The 17689-nt window shown below is 36.4% G+C and overlaps 1 protein-coding gene across 1 annotated transcript in view; it reads right to left on the bottom strand.

Moving 5' to 3' along the window:
• Positions 1 to 17689, bottom strand: part of ATP11A (ATPase, class VI, type 11A) — a 128006-nt gene that overhangs the window by 33854 nt on the left and 76463 nt on the right. The window contains exons 5-12 of the mRNA XM_010575632.1: positions 16978 to 17085; positions 12957 to 13085; positions 12371 to 12474; positions 9664 to 9714; positions 7333 to 7397; positions 5644 to 5725; positions 4229 to 4379; positions 2805 to 3002 (exon numbers count right to left, since the gene is read on the bottom strand). Coding sequence (XP_010573934.1) covers positions 2805 to 3002; positions 4229 to 4379; positions 5644 to 5725; positions 7333 to 7397; positions 9664 to 9714; positions 12371 to 12474; positions 12957 to 13085; positions 16978 to 17085 — 888 coding nt within the window. The remainder of the gene's footprint in view (positions 1 to 2804; positions 3003 to 4228; positions 4380 to 5643; positions 5726 to 7332; positions 7398 to 9663; positions 9715 to 12370; positions 12475 to 12956; positions 13086 to 16977; positions 17086 to 17689) is intronic.

The raw sequence follows: 17689 nt of genomic DNA, 5'->3' as shown, positions 1-17689 counted from the left end.
ATTCTTATGCAGGCTCTTTCAGAAAAGGAAGAGAACAATTTTCTCTTTGGAGTCATCTTTCGTGCTAAAGGTGGGACCCAAAAAATTTTATCATACAAGAGTATCAGGAAAGCTGTCTTTTGCCTCATAAAACATAAAAATAATGTGTTTAACCTACTTTCAGTCTTCCCTCAAGCTTCTTTTTGGTTTTTAATGTCTTTCTTGCTGCAAGACAGACATTTATGGCAACAAAATGCACACAAATTCCATTTCCCAGGGATCATTATTTAATGTACATGCTTGGACTTGGATCGGTTACTGTCAGAATGGTCTTTAGGGTATCATCACATTTCCCCACTACAATTACGTTAGTTTAAATGAGGATTCTGGAGTAATGGTCATATACAGTTATACACATGGGCACTGTTATTGCCCTGGTAACATTCCTTTTGTCTCAATATTGACTTTTTCATTAATTTTATCTTCTACAATGAGCCCCAGCATGTAAGGATAACAACATCAAAAACAATACCAAAACCTGAACTATAAACCAGAACAGCCAGATGGGTACAAGCTCAATTTTGAATATTGGATATAGGTATTGTATACAGATTGCATGCATATATTTGATAAACTGAGAGCATTATGTAAGGTTAGGAATTAAGCACTGGAAGTAAGGCAATTATTTAGCATTCGTCAGATTGTTTAACAAACTTCAAAGTTTATCAAGGGCATCAAACAAAATTAAAAAAACAAACAAACAGATTTTTGTTCTCAGTCATAAGAGAAGTTATTAAATATGTGAACTTTCCTCCTAGACTGACTTTTCTAATATTCATTAATCTGAAAAGGCAAGTTTCCGAATTTTCCAGTGGTTTGTTATCTGTGGACACAATGCCTGTATTCAACTTTTTTCAAAGTGGGCAGGATTTATATTGATTTCTTTCATCTCAAGTCCTCCATTCAGTTTTGTAATACATTTATACAAGATACAAAATGCTATCAAGCAAAGGTCTTTTATTCATTCAGTGTGCTGCTTTGGGATCAATACCCGTTACATGAAAAAAGGAATAAAGTGTGACAGTGTTTGCTACAACCACAAATCAGGATTTGCAATCAAAGCCTTCATTAGAAATACAATGTATAGTATCTTTCAAAAAATGCAGAAGCAAAATTTAGTTCATTGGATTGATACTAGTAATGCCAAGTACTTATGAGGGTCCCATTCTAGGGACGACACAAATTTAGTAGCAGTAAGTTATTTTTCATAGCAGAATCACAGAACGGTTTAGGTTGGAGGGCACCTCTGGAGGTCATCTTGTCCCCCCACCCTGCTCAAGCAGGGCCACCAAGAACTGGTTGCCCAGGACCACGTCCAGACAGGTTTTGGTTATCTCTAAGGATGGGGACTCCACAGTCTGCCTGGGCAGCTCGGTCACCGTGACAGTAAAATAGTGCTTTCTGATGTTCAGACGGACCCTCCTGTTTCAGGCTGTGCCCGTTGGCTCTGGTCCTGCTACTGGACACCCCCAAAAAAAGCCTGGCTCCATCCTCTTTGCACCCTCCCTTCAGGTAGTTATATACATTGATAAGATCCTCCCTGAACCTGCCCTTCTCCAGGCCGGACAGTCCCAGCTCTCTCAGCCTGTCCTCACATGAGAGATGCTCCAGTCCCTTCGCCATCTTTGTGGCCCTTCACTGACCTCCCTCCAGAATGCCCATGTCTCTTGTACTGGGGAGCCCAGAACTGGACACAGTACTCCAGGTGTGGCCTCACCGGTGCAGAGTAGAGAAGGATCATCTCCCTTGACATGCCGGCAACACTCTGCTCGTGCAGACACACCATTCGCCGCCTTTGCCGTAAGGGCACGTTGCTGCCTCACGTTCAACTTGGTGTCCGGCAGGACCCCCATGTCCTTTTCTGCCAAGCCACTTTCCAGCTGGGTGGCCCCAGGGTACACCCTGCCTCGTCATCCAGATCACTAACGATCAGGACTGGACCCAGTATCGACCCCTGGTGTACACCACTAGTTACTGGCCTCCAACGAGACTTCGTGCTGCTGACCAACACCCTCTAAGCCTGGATGTTCAGCCAGTTTTCAATCCACCTCACTGCTCATCCAGCCCGTAATCCATCTGTTTCTCTACGAAGATGTCATGGGAGACAGTGCCGACTGTCTCCCATAATAATAAAATATTTGGTACCACCTTTTATCGAAATAGATATGTCCCCCGAAAAGCTTAATTACTAGTTTGGCTGCACAAAACCAAGGAAATACACCATCTTATTTATTTATTTGAAAACCTATGAAAATGTTTTTAATTCATAGAGATTATAATATTTTCTCAAAAAATATTCATGCTTATCTGTGTCAAGGTGACAATTTTCTTAACACAGAATACTAAAGATAGAATTTCTTCTGGAAAATGAGAGTGACAGTCAATCATTTTACTGCATGAAACATGTATCTGGAGATTTGGTGTCAGTCTAGCCAGACAAAAAAGGGTTTTTTTCCATCTGACTTTTACTCTAAGGAAATCAGATGCTTATATAACGTCCCTCTATAGTCAATGGAGAGAAATCATTAACTTCTTAAAGCATTTATCCTTTACTAATACAGTAATATGAATTGATTTCCACTGACTGGCTGAGAAATCAGAATTTTTTATTCTGAAAATCGAAGACCTCAAATCTTATTTTTAAAATTAATCAGCACTAAAGAAAATGCACACTAGTTGCAAAACAAAAGATTTGAAGTGACAATTTTAAAATTAAAAAATTACGGTAGAAACAGTTGAAATACTTATCATTTGATGAAATTTACCTGTCCCAACTCTTCATTGAGGTCAGAAGTATTCACCAGTGGTCCTTCACCCGTGTCCTCATCAAACATTTCCTCATCCCATGTAAGGAAATAAGAACCAAGAAATTTTTGCATTTCCACAGTGACATACATGGATACAGGAATAATGTAGTTGAAAAGAACCATGAATGCAAGGAAGTCTGTAAAAGCTCGAAGAAACTGCCAAAGAAACAAGAAGAAAATACTGATTTTTCACGTACCATCAAAAACCAAAAGATGACTACATACATTGGCAAGTTTGGTTTTTTCTAATAACTTTCAAACAGTAAGCAACACCTTTCACAGCTCACAGTTCAGCACAGGATGTATACCTTCATGATTTATAACATCACAACTAATTTGGCATGAAGAAAAAAGCTTTTTTGTTTTAACTTAGTATTTTTCTTTACAGACATACAAGTGTAGAATAAAGTTACACATCATTGTTGTAAAGTTCTAGAGCAATTAGTGAGAGTGCTTCCATATGAATGGTAAACACCTGTATGAGAACACAGAATACCATAAAATGTACATTCATAAATTACCAGAATACCATAAAACTACAGTAACTCATTCAAGGATTACCAAATTACATAACTTTCAGACAGTATTTCATTAATAAAGGTTCCCCTTTCTTCTCTCAATACAAGCAGAATGTGTACACATAACCCGGCTCCATTTTTTGACTGGTGGAGTCTGGTTGGAGGTACAGTCAACCTGCTGAGCAGGTTGAGAGAGTGTTACTGGCGGTAACGAGAAACCTGTAAACATGCCTGGCTAGCGTGTACTCATTGTGCATTTAGGATAAAGAAAGAAGTTCTCCCCTAGTCTGATTGGAAGGATTTAGTGAAATAATATTATGGTTTCTGTAGTGCTGGGTTCAGTTCATTACTTTGGACGATCTGGGTGTCCATTCTGGACTATGTCCTTGCTCCCATAACAACATGGGACACCGGCAACTCTGTTGCCGGTCTCTAGTGCTCATGACAGAGTTACAGGGCTATGTGAAACTAAGCTTTTGAGGGGTATTTTTACAGAGATTCTGACAGCAGATTATTTTGAACATGTCTGTTATATGATTGCCAATAGTTGTGAGACTCTTTTCAGTCCTATATTTCTCTGCAAGAGGTCAGTTCTTTAGTAATCCGCATCAATGACAGGAAACTCCAAAACACTTTCATGAGGCTTTTTATACTAAATCAGACATTTTCTCCTCAGTTACATTCACACATACAACTTAAGTGCAAAAATTTAATATACAAGCTTTCTATAAATATATTGCCACCACTGTTAACAAAAAAAGCAACAACTTATGACTGGTAAGCAAGCAGGCTGTATATGCTTTTCAGTAGGATTCTTATAAATCAAGAGTTTAGTGAAACTTTTTTGTTATTTTATTTGCATACCAGATTTCTTTTCCTTTCTGGCTCTGTTTTCTGATTATACCACGGCTCATCACGAAATGGTTCACTCTGCCAGACATACTTCAGGACAGTATTTATTAGTGCTTTACTGATGAGAATACAGAGGTATACAATAAGGAATACATTCATTGATCTAAGAAGAAAAAAAAGGCAAAATTAAAATTCCATTAGCATATAAACTACAGAGTTTATTAAAAAACGTTAGACTTCTGCTTCAGCCTAACGTTTGCTGCAAGTCTAACAATACTATGATGTAAAATAACTTCTCTACAGTGTTCTCCCAATGAAGAAAAACATTATCGAGGACCATTTTCTATTTCAAATGTTAACTGCTATAATTGTTTCCAAAATGTGTGTGACATATTACCAAACCTAGGATATTAATGAAAACAATAGCATAGATAGAATCATAACAGAATAACTAGGCTTGTATCTGAAGAACTTTTTATGCCATTTCCCTGAACCAATATAAAAACACTTACATAAGTACTACAGAAATATAAATCTATCGAGAACATTTTGCGATGTAGCTGTAATGGTTTAACTCCTTCTAGACAGATCTAAAAAAAAGAAAGAGCAAGAACACTCCACATTGAAAATTATATTTTCATTAATGATGGGCATGAACTAAAAGCCATGGGGTATACATCAATAACAACAGAGAGAGACACATCATCATTGCTCAGACACTGTGTAAGAGAAGGGCTGTCAGCTGGTCAGTACATCTTGCCTTAATCAATGACTTTTCTTTTTTTTTCCACAAGGTTGGACAACTTACTCAGAGCTGACGATTTCAGATAGCAGAGGACTAGAAAATAATCCTCTCTATTTTAAAAAAAGTAAGCAACCAATGTCAGCTCATCCCTTGAGGACAGCAGTGTCTTCCTTTCCCAATATATATGCCTATACAGAACTTTCAATTTTGGCTACATCATGGAAAACCTGCCCCAGACAGGCCTTGTGTTACTGCAGTTGATCCAAAGTGAAGTGCATCAAAATAATAATTTTTTTACTGAATCCAAGACTTACTTGCAGTGAAAAGGGAAGTTAGAAAATTGAAGCACATAATCATGGAAAACTGTCAGTAGGTGTACACAGACCAGTGAAAGAAAAGTGTTCCGGAACAACAAAACACATCATATTTTCAAAAGGTAAGCATTACATTAACGCGGCACTTTTTTAAACATTTAATAATAATTCAATATTGAGAATCTCATTTATATGGCGTTATATGACTCGTCTTATAAGTAAAAAATGATACACAAAAATACATCTTTTTAAATTTAAATCAATGAAACATACTTTTCTTAAAAAAACAAAACCAAAAAATAATCCACTTTTATTCACCATTCAAACATGCAGTTTTCCACCCCCCAAAAAAATATTAGAAATTTTACTTTTCTACAGCAGATCGCTTCTGTGATTTTGCCTGGTAATTTAATGCCATCTTAGTCTCCATGCCAGTGTAGATAGCAACACCTGAAATTAGACAACTTATTTTACTAAAGATTGCACGGTACAATAACTTAATGAAAGCACAATTCACCAGATTATTATAATCTGTATTTTCTTTAATTCTGTGTAGTCTGAAGAAAAAGAACAAAGATTTCGATGATACTCAGAAGCTAGAAATGGCTTTAATATCTTGGTTCTTAGAGGGAAATTTTAAGCAGGATTTACATCCCATTCCAGACTCACAGTTCCCAATTACTAACATGTTGCTATGTATCAAAGCCAAACCAAGGCTGGGTTTTGAATAAATCTCCTTGCATTTTAAGTTCTTCTTTTGGCTTTAATTTTAGAATCTAAGTCATACATTGAGAAAGCAAATCTGGATAGGGCTAAATTGCAGGATACATCCAAGAAGAAAAGGCAGTCATTGATTTTGCTTGCTTCGGGAAAATTTAATAATTCATGAAAAGAGTGATCTTTTGATATTAACAATTTCCTGTTGATAACACAGATTGAGAGACTAAACTTCAGAAGATTAAATAAAACAACAAAAAGAAGGTGTAAACAAGAAGATGGATTTAAAGCAGTTATCAAACCAGCACACCTGTACATTGCTAGAATAAAATACTTTAGGATATGCATTGTGCTGGGGTAATGGCAAACACTGTATGTGTTAGGCAGACTAGAAAAAACCACTCATATTAGGAATATCTCTGCCCGATACACAATTTAACTGAAATACTAAAACCATCCTCTGAAGTTTACAGAAATACTTACTACAAGCTAATTATATTAGTTCATCTATTTTAGATTACAATTAAAAGCAAAGAGAACAAGTTTAAATTAATAAATACTTTTGACACCCTTTTTGAAGAAAAAGTTGCAAGATTTTGGTATTTTAGGCTCAGTAGTTCATAGCTATCTATGATCTTCTTTCTTGGGAGTGCAGAAGTTGTGTATGATAGAAGATGACTTGGATCCTTGTCCCTTTTGTCACCAGCAAAGAGTGGCTTGTTACAATGGAACTACAACTCCCACTAGGCTTTCTTGAAGAATTTCTAAAAAAACCATATCTTAGTTTGTGCTTCCTATTTCTGCTAACATATTCAAAATTTTCCATGGAACGAAAACAATTCATACAAACAAAATACACTGGCTAGCAAAAAGTCTCATTTTGATCAGGAACTGTTTAAGTGGATTTTTTTTTAATTTTTTTTTTTTTTATGACCCATATTTATATCTGGTTGGGGTATGATTTGTTTGTTTGTTTGTTTTGACAAGTGAGCAAGACAGATTTAAAATTTTTCAACAGGCTCATTAACTCCTTTGGGACAACAACATTAATACACAGTGCTTGTTCAAAAGCCATGTATTTACATGAAGAAGTTGAGTCATCTTCACTTCATCTTTGAAGACTAAACTAAAAATTCCCTCTCCCAAAAATCTCTGTAGTTGGTGTACATCATTAATAGTTACATTACCGCACTTATAGCAACAGTAAACCTTATTAAAAAGTTGTAAATCTAGTTATTCAATAGAAATCATATGCTCAGTAGTAACTGTAGGGTTGTAACCCTGTTTGACATTTGCTTATTACTTCGGAGTCCATTTAAATAATCAATAGAAATACTTACCAAAGATTTTTTCTGTATTCTTTAAAGTGGCTCCTCTAAGAAGCAGATTTTCGGATCCTAATGGCCTGCAAAAGATAAGCATTACAAAATATAAAAAATATTAGGGAGAAACGGCAGACCTTAGTGGAAGCCACGTAAAAGAGGAAATTAATTTTAGTCAAATATTTTTATTTTGTGTACCAAAATTACTAGGCAGTATTTAAAGCTTTTAAGTGAAAATTAAAAAAATAGAGAGAGATGCCTAAAAGTAAGCTCATAATTTCACAATTCAAGTCTTAAACCAAATGCATCTAAAAATCACATATGTGGGTACCTAAATAAAAATTCATCATCCCAATTGTAAGATGCTTATTTTTAAAAATACTGATTCAAGTCTTTTTTAGGCTTATATAAACTATATGGCCTTGCATAGTAGAATTACTTACTAAGAACAATACGATCTTTCATTTTAAGTGGCATACAAGGTATTGTTTGATACTTGCTGTGTACATTTCAAAGCATAAAGATGAATATAGGTAAAATAATTTACTGAGGAGTAGGGGAATTAATGTAAGGATCCCCATGCAGTTTATAATAATATTTTGGAGTGTGATGTGTAATACAAATCATCATGTGAGCGCAAAATCAAGGACTACTGTATAGACAGACAGCATGCAGAATTGTCAGACTACCTATACAGCAATGGAAAAGAAACAAGAATTAAGTTCAGTATTTTTGAATGTTATTCAAAGTGTTCTTGTGGTATGACACCCCCCCCCCCCAAAATAAGGAAACCCTAAACGAACAAAAACCCCAGGACCGTAACTCTTGATGTAAAACTTGAAACTAGTTCCATTTAAACCAATGGAGTGATGCTATATGAATTATTTGGGTTATAGGACATCATACCCCAATATAGTAAAAAATACCAATTGCTCCGACAGTGCTGTCCAAGGCATACAAGTCTTAATGATACAGATTTTCTTCTCGTTCACAGTGTTATACACAGATCAATCTATTGCTGTTGAGACTGAAAAGGTATTTTCTGCTTATTTTCCTTTCCTCTCCCACCCAAGCCCATTTCCAACTGACTTTATTAGTCAAACGAATCTTTAAAGTGAAAGAAGCAAAAAAGACTGTCTTCACAGCAGACTGTAGCAATCAACTATTACATGATACATCACTCAATTTGGAAAAGACAGTAGGATCCTCAGGAAAGGATGCCTCCTCCCTGGAAGTAGGCAGCTGTCACTAGAACCCAATGCTCTGCCTGACCCTCTTCCCTGAGGGACCCCAGGAAGAATACAGACCAGGACTGCTGAGAGATGGTCACTCTGGATGGTGACAGAGATTTTTGCACTGCTTTGCAGTGCAGTTATACAGGTGTTTCCTGAGGGAGCTATGACAATGACACGCTCAGCAGCCGGATTTCCCCTCCTCTTTGCTTACCGAGATATAAAATTATGTATCTACAGACACATCGAGGTTAGGAAGGCACTTAGCCAGAATGGAGTCACTTCCCACATGCTGGGGTCTAGGGTATCACCCAAGTGAGAATTCTTTCCCTCCTACTGCTTTGCCTTTTTGTGGCAAGGACCTGAACAAAATCAGGTACAGCAAGTCTCTCCCTTGCTGGTAGACAGAAGATCCTAGGCAGAAAAGACAGGAAGACTCATGCCTCTTTCGTACTGCTTCAATTTTCTTCTCCATTTGCTGGACAAGGAACATCCTGGGCTACAGACTGCTCCTTGAGCAGAATGCACCGCACTCACTTCAGGATGAAACTTAGTGGCACAGGAGACGGACCCTTCTAGGCGCCAGACCCAGGGTAACAGATCGCCGACCCCTACACCACATACAAAATGCCTTTCCCTGAATGCTGCCTGTGCTCAGGAAGGCAACATTGTGGACGTTTTAGACAAATGTACAAATCCCCTTAGTGAAACTAAACATGATATTTGGCATGTTCAAACTCCTCAATTTCTAAGAAGAAAAACAAGAGAAACACACAAGTGATAAAAAAATTCATATTGTTTGGTGCACTACCAAGACCCCATGCTAATGTGGCAGTATTGTACAAGTACTGTCAAAATCCTATCAACATCATTTAGAAACTAAATACAATACATAAAAAATAAAAACTGAAGTTGAATAAAGACATAAGAGAAGTTAACTGATTAAAATATGAAATATTTATGATATAGAAGTTTACAGACTCATTTCATAAGAGAAAAATATTTTATCAATAAGACAAGGAAGCACAATGTTGATGAAACAAAGCTAATTCTCATTACTGATACGTAGTCAACTCTAAAAATGTTTAAATGTGTAGAAACTCCGTTTTTTCCTTACCTTGCAGTAGGCTCATTCCTATCATGGTAAACATTTATTCGACCAACAAATCTGTAAAGGAAACATGCAAGCGGTTTAGCAGCACTGCTAATTTGCATATTTGTATGTATATATGTCCAAATATTTCAATTTTTTTAAATGTACATCACAAGGACATATAATTCTCTCTGTGTACAGATGTATATATACCACACATACATATTTAAAAAAGCCTAAGTGAGAATAGCTTATTTGAGATGTATTTTATAGAAAGTATATATTATAGTGAGCAAACAGCTTCCAATTAAGCGTGCTCTGATTATCCAGGAAATAAACAGGAACACAGAGATACATATGGATATATTTAAAACATGTAGACACAAAAATACACAGAACACTAAGTCAATGTAAAGTTTGTGTATTAGAAGATATAAAAGATTATAAAATTATGAATAAACTTCTAATTAGACAAGAAATCTTATTCTGTAAACTACCTGAGGTAAGTAACAGTATGATTACTATCCTTTACAAGACCTAAAACCTACAACTGAGTTAAAAGCAAAACAAAACAAAAGTATAGAGCCAATAACCAATTTTCCCTCTTAATTTCTCTAAGTACATTTTATCTATATGTGGTGGGCTGACCCTGGACAGCAGCTAAGCACCCACTAGCCTCTCACTCATTCCCTCCCCAGAGGTTAGGGGAGAGAACTGGAAGAGCAAAAGTGAGATAGTGACAGTTTACTAAGTGAAGAAAAAAACCCCAAGCGATACAACAGCAACCATCACCACCTCCCATAAGCAAACTGATGCCCAGCCAAGTCTCCAAGCAACAGCTACTTTGGAAAGACTACCCCCCCCCAGTTTTATTGCTGAGCATGACATTGTATGGCACAGAATATCCCTCTGGTCAACTGAGGTCAGCTGTCCTGGCTGTGTCCACTCTCAGCCTCTCACCCACCCCCAGCCTACTTGCTGGAGGGCAGAGTGAGAAACAGAGAAAGCCTTGACTGCTGTGCAAGCACTTTTCAGCAATAGCTAAAACACTAGTGTGTTATTAACACTGTTTTAGTCACAGATCAAAAACACTACACCACACGGGCTGCTACGAAGAAAATTAACCCCATTCCAGGCAGACTCAGTACACTGTATTTGCAGTACCACTGTCCAAGCAGGTAACCTAAAACCAAAAGTGATTAAGCTGGACATTAGCATTCTGGATGGCAGAGGAAACTGTGCGGAGCTGGTGGGTCTGTTACCCTGGAAGGGAACCTCTCAGGCTCAGGGACATAACCCAGCAGAGCCACATCTAAAGACACTGTACAGTTTGTTATGATACATCATGATGTAAAATGACTATGCGCCTTTGGAAAGAAAGATTCACCATTGTGGTTTGTGGAGATTTAAAGTGCCAAGTAAAAATTAGCAGAGATAGAAGCTGCCTACCAATAAGCATTCTCATTATTTGTGTTTCAACAGCTGTCTCAGCCAATTCCACCATCTATAACAGCGTGAGCTTCAAAACTTGCAAATGTTCATTTTGTGACCCACGTATTTAAAAAAAGGATCAAGCCATTCATGGAACTGGTTTTCTAAAGAAGCTGTTCTCTTGCAGATTCCTAGACCAGTTCCTTGGTCACCGAGATCAGGGAAAAAGCGATACCTCCACACCTCAGAAATAAGCAATGTTTCCTCTGCATCTTCCAACAGTATTTGCTGATAAAAGAGTGCATTTTAGTTTGTTGCCATATTGTTTTCTGTGTATTATTTCAGCTATTTTTACTGTGGCAGGCAGAGCAAGTTTCCCCAATGCTATGTGGCTTTTTGTCTTTCACTATTAAGAAGGAAACCTCAAAAGTGGCTTCTAAAGATTATTTTATTTTATTTAGTGAAATTTTGTACAGTACTTTTGTGAAATATTGAGTATTACACATTGCTAAAACGCTTTAGAGGTTTTTCTTCATGTTCTGGATGCTTAGCTTTTAAATGTCTTCTAATCATGATGGCTTCATGCTATCATAAGCTAGTATCTCAAATCACGTAGGGTGTGATTCTTTGTTAACGATAGCAGATATAAATCCATATTTCAAATAGTCTTGACAATTTCAATTTTTTTTCGCTGACTTCTTGTCTGATCTGATTGGATTGGCATTGTTTTTATCTCATGGCTAAGGAAGAGCTCATACTAGGAGTGGAAGTGTTTGCCATTGTCTTGTTCACTTGTGCTTGCATTTAGTATTATCTTCAATCCACAGTTTCTTTGTGGGAATCTTTATAAGCCACTTGACCGTCATGTGCCACTGGCAACCTCTCCATGTTGTAGAGCACCCTCTCTTCCCCGGGACTCCTCGTGAACTGTATGTGACACAGGACTCTCACGCGCAGACAGAGGAAGGGCGCCAGTACCAATATTAAATACTAGTAAAGCTTAATTTTATTTTCTTTCTTTTTTTTTTATTTAAAAAAATAAATAGAAATAGAAGTTCTAAAATTTTTATCATGCACCCCAATGGATCAGCATGTGCACCCCCTTTGGAGACCACTGCCCTACAGCAGACCAGTGAACTACTTGCAGGAAAGGAGCACGGATGGAAGACTAACCTGTCTTCAAGCTCACCCTCGTGCCCACTCTAACCAGGCAGATGCAGCTGGTATCTTTTCATTATGATATTCTTATAATTTATTGGTAGGATACCTTAAATGAAACAGGTAAGAATTATTTTCTTACTTATAAAGGTCAGGCTGAGGTTGTTCACATTCAATGGTAGCATGCAGTGCATCAATTTCTTGTTCATTGTGAAATGCCTTTGTATCTTGAACAGCATAGTAAGTCTGGAATGAATAAAAAGGTGTAAATAAAAATCAAAAAAGTAAGGACAGATATAAAAGACATTAATCTGCACATATACATCAGCTGAGCACAAAATAGATTTACTAGCTTTTACTAGCTACTTGAACTAGCTATAGTTCTAATAAGATGCACCTTTACATGCTCCTAATTGGGAATCTTCCTGCATTATATGCAAGTACCTTCCAGGTCACCGTAAAAGCATTTAAGTACAAAAAATTTTGTGCATTATCTCTGTAATCTGTATGCCTATACTGGACACAGACAAAATCACAAATACATACATTTTAAAACTTTCCATAAAAAACCCGATACTTTAAGTGAAACAAAGTCAACTGGTAGAAATGTAAGTTACACAAGTTAGTGTATCTGCTCACACATATTAAGCATGAAGTCATATTGTAATCTGTGTAAAAAATTAAATGCAAACTTTGCCTTAAAAAGAAATTGTAGAACTTTTTATTACTTTATGACTGGATTCACCATCCAAACTAGCTGTTGTAACAAAACATGTTCCATCTCCTCTACTACTTGATAGAAATATTAAGTCACATGGGAATGTTTCATCTTCTTTTACCATTACAATATCTCCAACCTAGGGAAAAAAAAACCACAGTAAAATGAAATACATTTATCATTTCTGTAGCAGCCCAAATTTCAGATTTCAAAACCACAACCTAGGTTCACTCAAATATCTTGAAAATTCATCAAATTTTATTTACACCAGGATTTTACCACAGGAGTAAAAGAACTACAGAAACGTCTCTGAAAAACTGAATTACAGCTTGCGGAATGACTGAAGTCTACTGTCTACTACCTTTCCTCTCAGGATAACCATTTTGCAAGTACTGTCAGTTTACTAAGTCTTGCAACTTTATTTGAGAGATGGAAGATACTGTCCTTGTTTTAACACTAAATACAATAAAACATTGTTTCAAAAACAGAGATAAGAGCCAACAACAGTAGTTCACAAGGATAAGCATCTAGCTCTGAATATTATAATTAGAAATAGCTGAAAAAGCTAAGAATTCCAAGTCTGCCAATGAAAACAGGATACATTTTTCAGCAGAATTTATGACTAGAAGTCCATCCTATTTTTATCCATGTTTAAAGGTAAGCAAACTAATTTTTATTCATGCAAACATAGGTAATATCTTACAGCATGTTAAGAGTGTCACAGAACAGCCAACCACCTATAAATTCAAAATATTACTGTAAGCCACTCATTTGGAAAAAAAACCCCAGCCTTTAATACATTTTTGGAGGTCATCTTTTACAAAGGAATATAAAAAAATGAACAAATGGCAAAGATATACTAGATGATTTAAGAATATCAAAGTTTCAATAAAAATCCCATCAAAATATGTATTTTTTGCAATTTTTCATGTAGCTCAACATCTGTTCAGTATACTTTTATGTCATAATTCATTATCATAAGATTCAGCTTAATCATTGTTCTCATGATACACTTATAAAGCTAAACTTCAATATCCTTAGCAGTTGGCAGGAGCCAGTTAATTCCAGTTACGCAAAATAGTCCGGTAACAACCAGCAATAGTAACATCTAAAAATAAAATTGTGACAGCTTAGATAAGATTTACTAACATGTATTGAAGAACTAGGATGATGATATAATAAATGAGATTTAACTTCTTGTAGATATGAAAAAGGCTTTTTATTAACCAATAGCAATGAAAAATTGTAGATTATATATACGGCATAGGAGAATGCAAGTTGCTAAGCATACCTGCAACAATCAGGTATGAAAATTAACAGAAACTTCAATAAGATATTTTCCATCTTTTGTGTAAACGGTGGCATCTTTTTGAAAATCATGACTTCTAGCGCAGCAGTAGAGCTGTACGGTTTACTAATTTTCAGCCTCTGAACAAAAGTTAGAGACTTATTAAAACACCATGATAATTAGCTAATCTGTTTCTTGAGGGGGAAAAGCTGCACTTTTAACCAGTAATAAGTTTGCAGCTGTTCATTTTTAGGAAGGGATTAATTTCCTCATATATTTCTTTTTGATTAAATGACTTCTCATGTATCATTCTGCAGACCCAGGGAAGTGAAGATACGTAGTGAGACAGAGAAGGGGTAGGTTTGGAAGCAGAGGCGGTGAATGTCTTGGCTGGAGCCAGCCTGAACAATACAGAGCCTTCATCCCAAAAAGCAGTGCACCCTGACGGACCAGACTACTGCTCAAGTTGCCTTATTCTTCCCAAGATACGTCTTCAAAAGAACCTGCCTTTTTGCCACAAAATCATTAATTATGAAAGATGGTGACATGATAAATTATAATGAAGCTCTCAAAGTGAGAATTTTACCAAAACCAGACAAAACACTGTTAAGGAATTATCTTGAATTAAGTGTTAGGTGACAGAGAATCCACCTATTCCTAGAACAAACTGTAAGAACATCACATAACTATTTTGATTTTACTAGCTTTCTTTACCACTGAAAAGAATGTCAATTTATCAGCTACCTAAAACACAGTGATATTACTGCAAGTTTAAGCTCCTCTACAGATGTCATAAAAGGAAAAAATCAGAATTCTTCAGAACATTGAATCTGGCCAGAAAGTCAGGAGGCCACTTTAGCAAACAAACCCTTCCTGACAATCACATGTCACTACAAGAACAAGCATGACAAAAAAATGCCCACTGTGTCTGGAGTTTTTTTAAGTTGCCACTGAAAACATTTACACATCAGAAAGTGAGATTTTAGGTCCAACTCGTAAAGACAAAAGAGTCCTCTTCTGATTTTCACAGATCATAGTGTTGAATGATCCTTATTATTTATTAATTTATCTAGCAAGATTCTCTCTGTAAGCCATGGCATACAAGTCACCCTGCAAGCCAGAAACAATCTATAATACAAGAGCCTATTAAAATAAAAGTTAATAATCTAAACAATTTTCAAAAGAAACAAAGGCAGGAATAAGAAAAAACCCCAAACAATTAAAAGTACTAGCAAAGAACATCTTAACAAAATCTAAAAGGTGTTCTGACAACATTTGCCACTGTGTCAGCGAACAGTGCAAAGAGGACAAAGCCTGGCTCCTTCCAGTGGTGCCCAGTGACAGGACCAGAGGCAACGGGCACAACCTGAAACATGGGAGGGTCCATCTCATTTTCACTGCGAGGGTGACTGGGCACTGGCACAGGTTGCCCAGGGAGGTTGTGGAGTCTCCCTCCTTGCAGACATTCAAAACCTGTCTGGACGTGGTCCTGGGCAACCGGCTCTCGGTGGCCCTCCCCTGAGCTGGTCGGTTGGACCAGATGACCTCCAGATGCCTGCCAACCTCAACCAGTCTGTGATTCTGTCAAAAAGAAACCCCATCTTTTAGCAATTATTTTTTTCCTTTCTTTAATCAAATGTCCACAGGCTGTAGGTCCATAAGGGTCTACCTTTATACAATCTAGTCTGTTTTCTTGCATAATACAGGTCAGAGAACTTTATCCATTTACCCATGCATACAGATATCCCTTTACATGCAAATATTTCCTATGCCTGTCTCTCCTATCATTTAATTGCTCAAAATATACAATCTCTGAATGACAAAGAATAGGGGAAAAATTGAGAAAATACAGACAATCGATTAATTAATGGAATACAAATTCCAGTTATCTGGTACTTTATTATTTTTATTTGGAATTAGTTACAAACTTGGAATACTCAGCATGTGATGGCTTAATTTTTTTTTATTACCGGGAAGCCCTAGGCAGAAACTATCACACTCAAAGGGAAGGTCACAGCAGAAAGGCTGTGAACATTGCACAGCCATTTATGCCCAAACAAGGCAGAGCAGAAAAAGACACCCCTAACAAAGATACCAGAAATAAGGAAAATCCAAACAAATACCTATCAAATTTGCTGAGTTCTAAAAGAGAATAATGATGAAAAGTTAATCTGCTCACCACAAAAAACAAACAAAAAAACCAAAAAAAAGCAGCAGCAGAAATTAATTTCTGAAAATAACCTTCAAAATCCCGGGAAAGGAGTGTAGCAGCATTCAGAAGGCCAATGAAGATGCTATGATTTGATGGGTAATGAAGAAAGTATTCTGTATGTGTTGTGTGTATACATATGTATGCATATAAATGTGTTGTATACATAGAACAAATCAGTAGCATTGACTATCATAATCAGGTTTAAATAAATTATTAATGTGCATAACCACAGAGGAACGAAAATGGAGAAAAGAGAAGACAAATCATGAGTGAAATTCCAAGTTAAAAAATGGAAAATGAAAGGAACAATTATGAGAGGAGTTAACAAAGCTAAGATAAAGCAGAAACCTAGCTTCTAAAAATACTTTATTCAGAGGCATTAAATTAAAAAGTAGTATATTGTAGGTCTAATCTCCATTAAATGTAATAAATGCTACATCATCATCACACTACATTTCTGCATAACTTGTAAAACAAGAGGTGTGCAGTAAAGCCTGACTCCTAAAATCTGTTTAAGTCATAGTTACTTACTCTTAATTTTCGGCTTTGCTTTCTAACCAGTTTACCATGTTGAATGAAATGAACAGGGCATTGGTTCATTGCATTGTCAGCTTTATGTCGAAGCCAATCTTCATAACCCTAGAAAACAGTGAAATGGAATGATGCAGTGATGCACATTTGGCCATAAAGACAGAACAGCTCTAGCTTGTAACAAAAATTTCAAAAGTTATCCTTGATCAAGATAAGGAAAAAAAAAAGAAAATATTTTCACTAGAACAAATGAAATTGTGATACATGTCAGTAATACACTCATGTTGGACATATATGAAAAAGAGCATTCACGGTCACAATTAGCCAACAAAATTATATATTTTAATGAAGATGTTTTGATAAATGGGGATGTTTACAACGTGTAGAACAATTTCTGATGTTTAAGCTATCATCTCTTGCTCATGCTCTATTGACTCCTGAGCAAGTGCAAAGTAGTTATAGAAGCAGTTGCTGAGAAGATGAAAGTGTAGAAAATATATTTTGGAAGACTGGGACTCGAGATTGAAAGAAAAAGTGACGACAAGACTGAAGGTGGTCATATTTCTTGATTGTCATGCAATTATGTCAAACTTTTTACCCCTATATACAATATACATAGTCCTGAAGAAGTTTGTTTTAAGAGACTTTGTAGAATAACCTATTTTGATTGCTCAATTATCCTATGAATTTGTGTTTTATACAAACAGACAAA

Source organism: Haliaeetus leucocephalus, unplaced genomic scaffold, assembly GCF_000737465.1.
Source record: "Haliaeetus leucocephalus isolate CR32 unplaced genomic scaffold, Haliaeetus_leucocephalus-4.0 Scaffold495, whole genome shotgun sequence".
Lineage (NCBI taxonomy): Eukaryota > Metazoa > Chordata > Aves > Accipitriformes > Accipitridae > Haliaeetus > Haliaeetus leucocephalus.
Note: the sequence above shows the minus strand (reverse complement) of the source record. Positions and strands in the feature narration are given on the sequence as shown.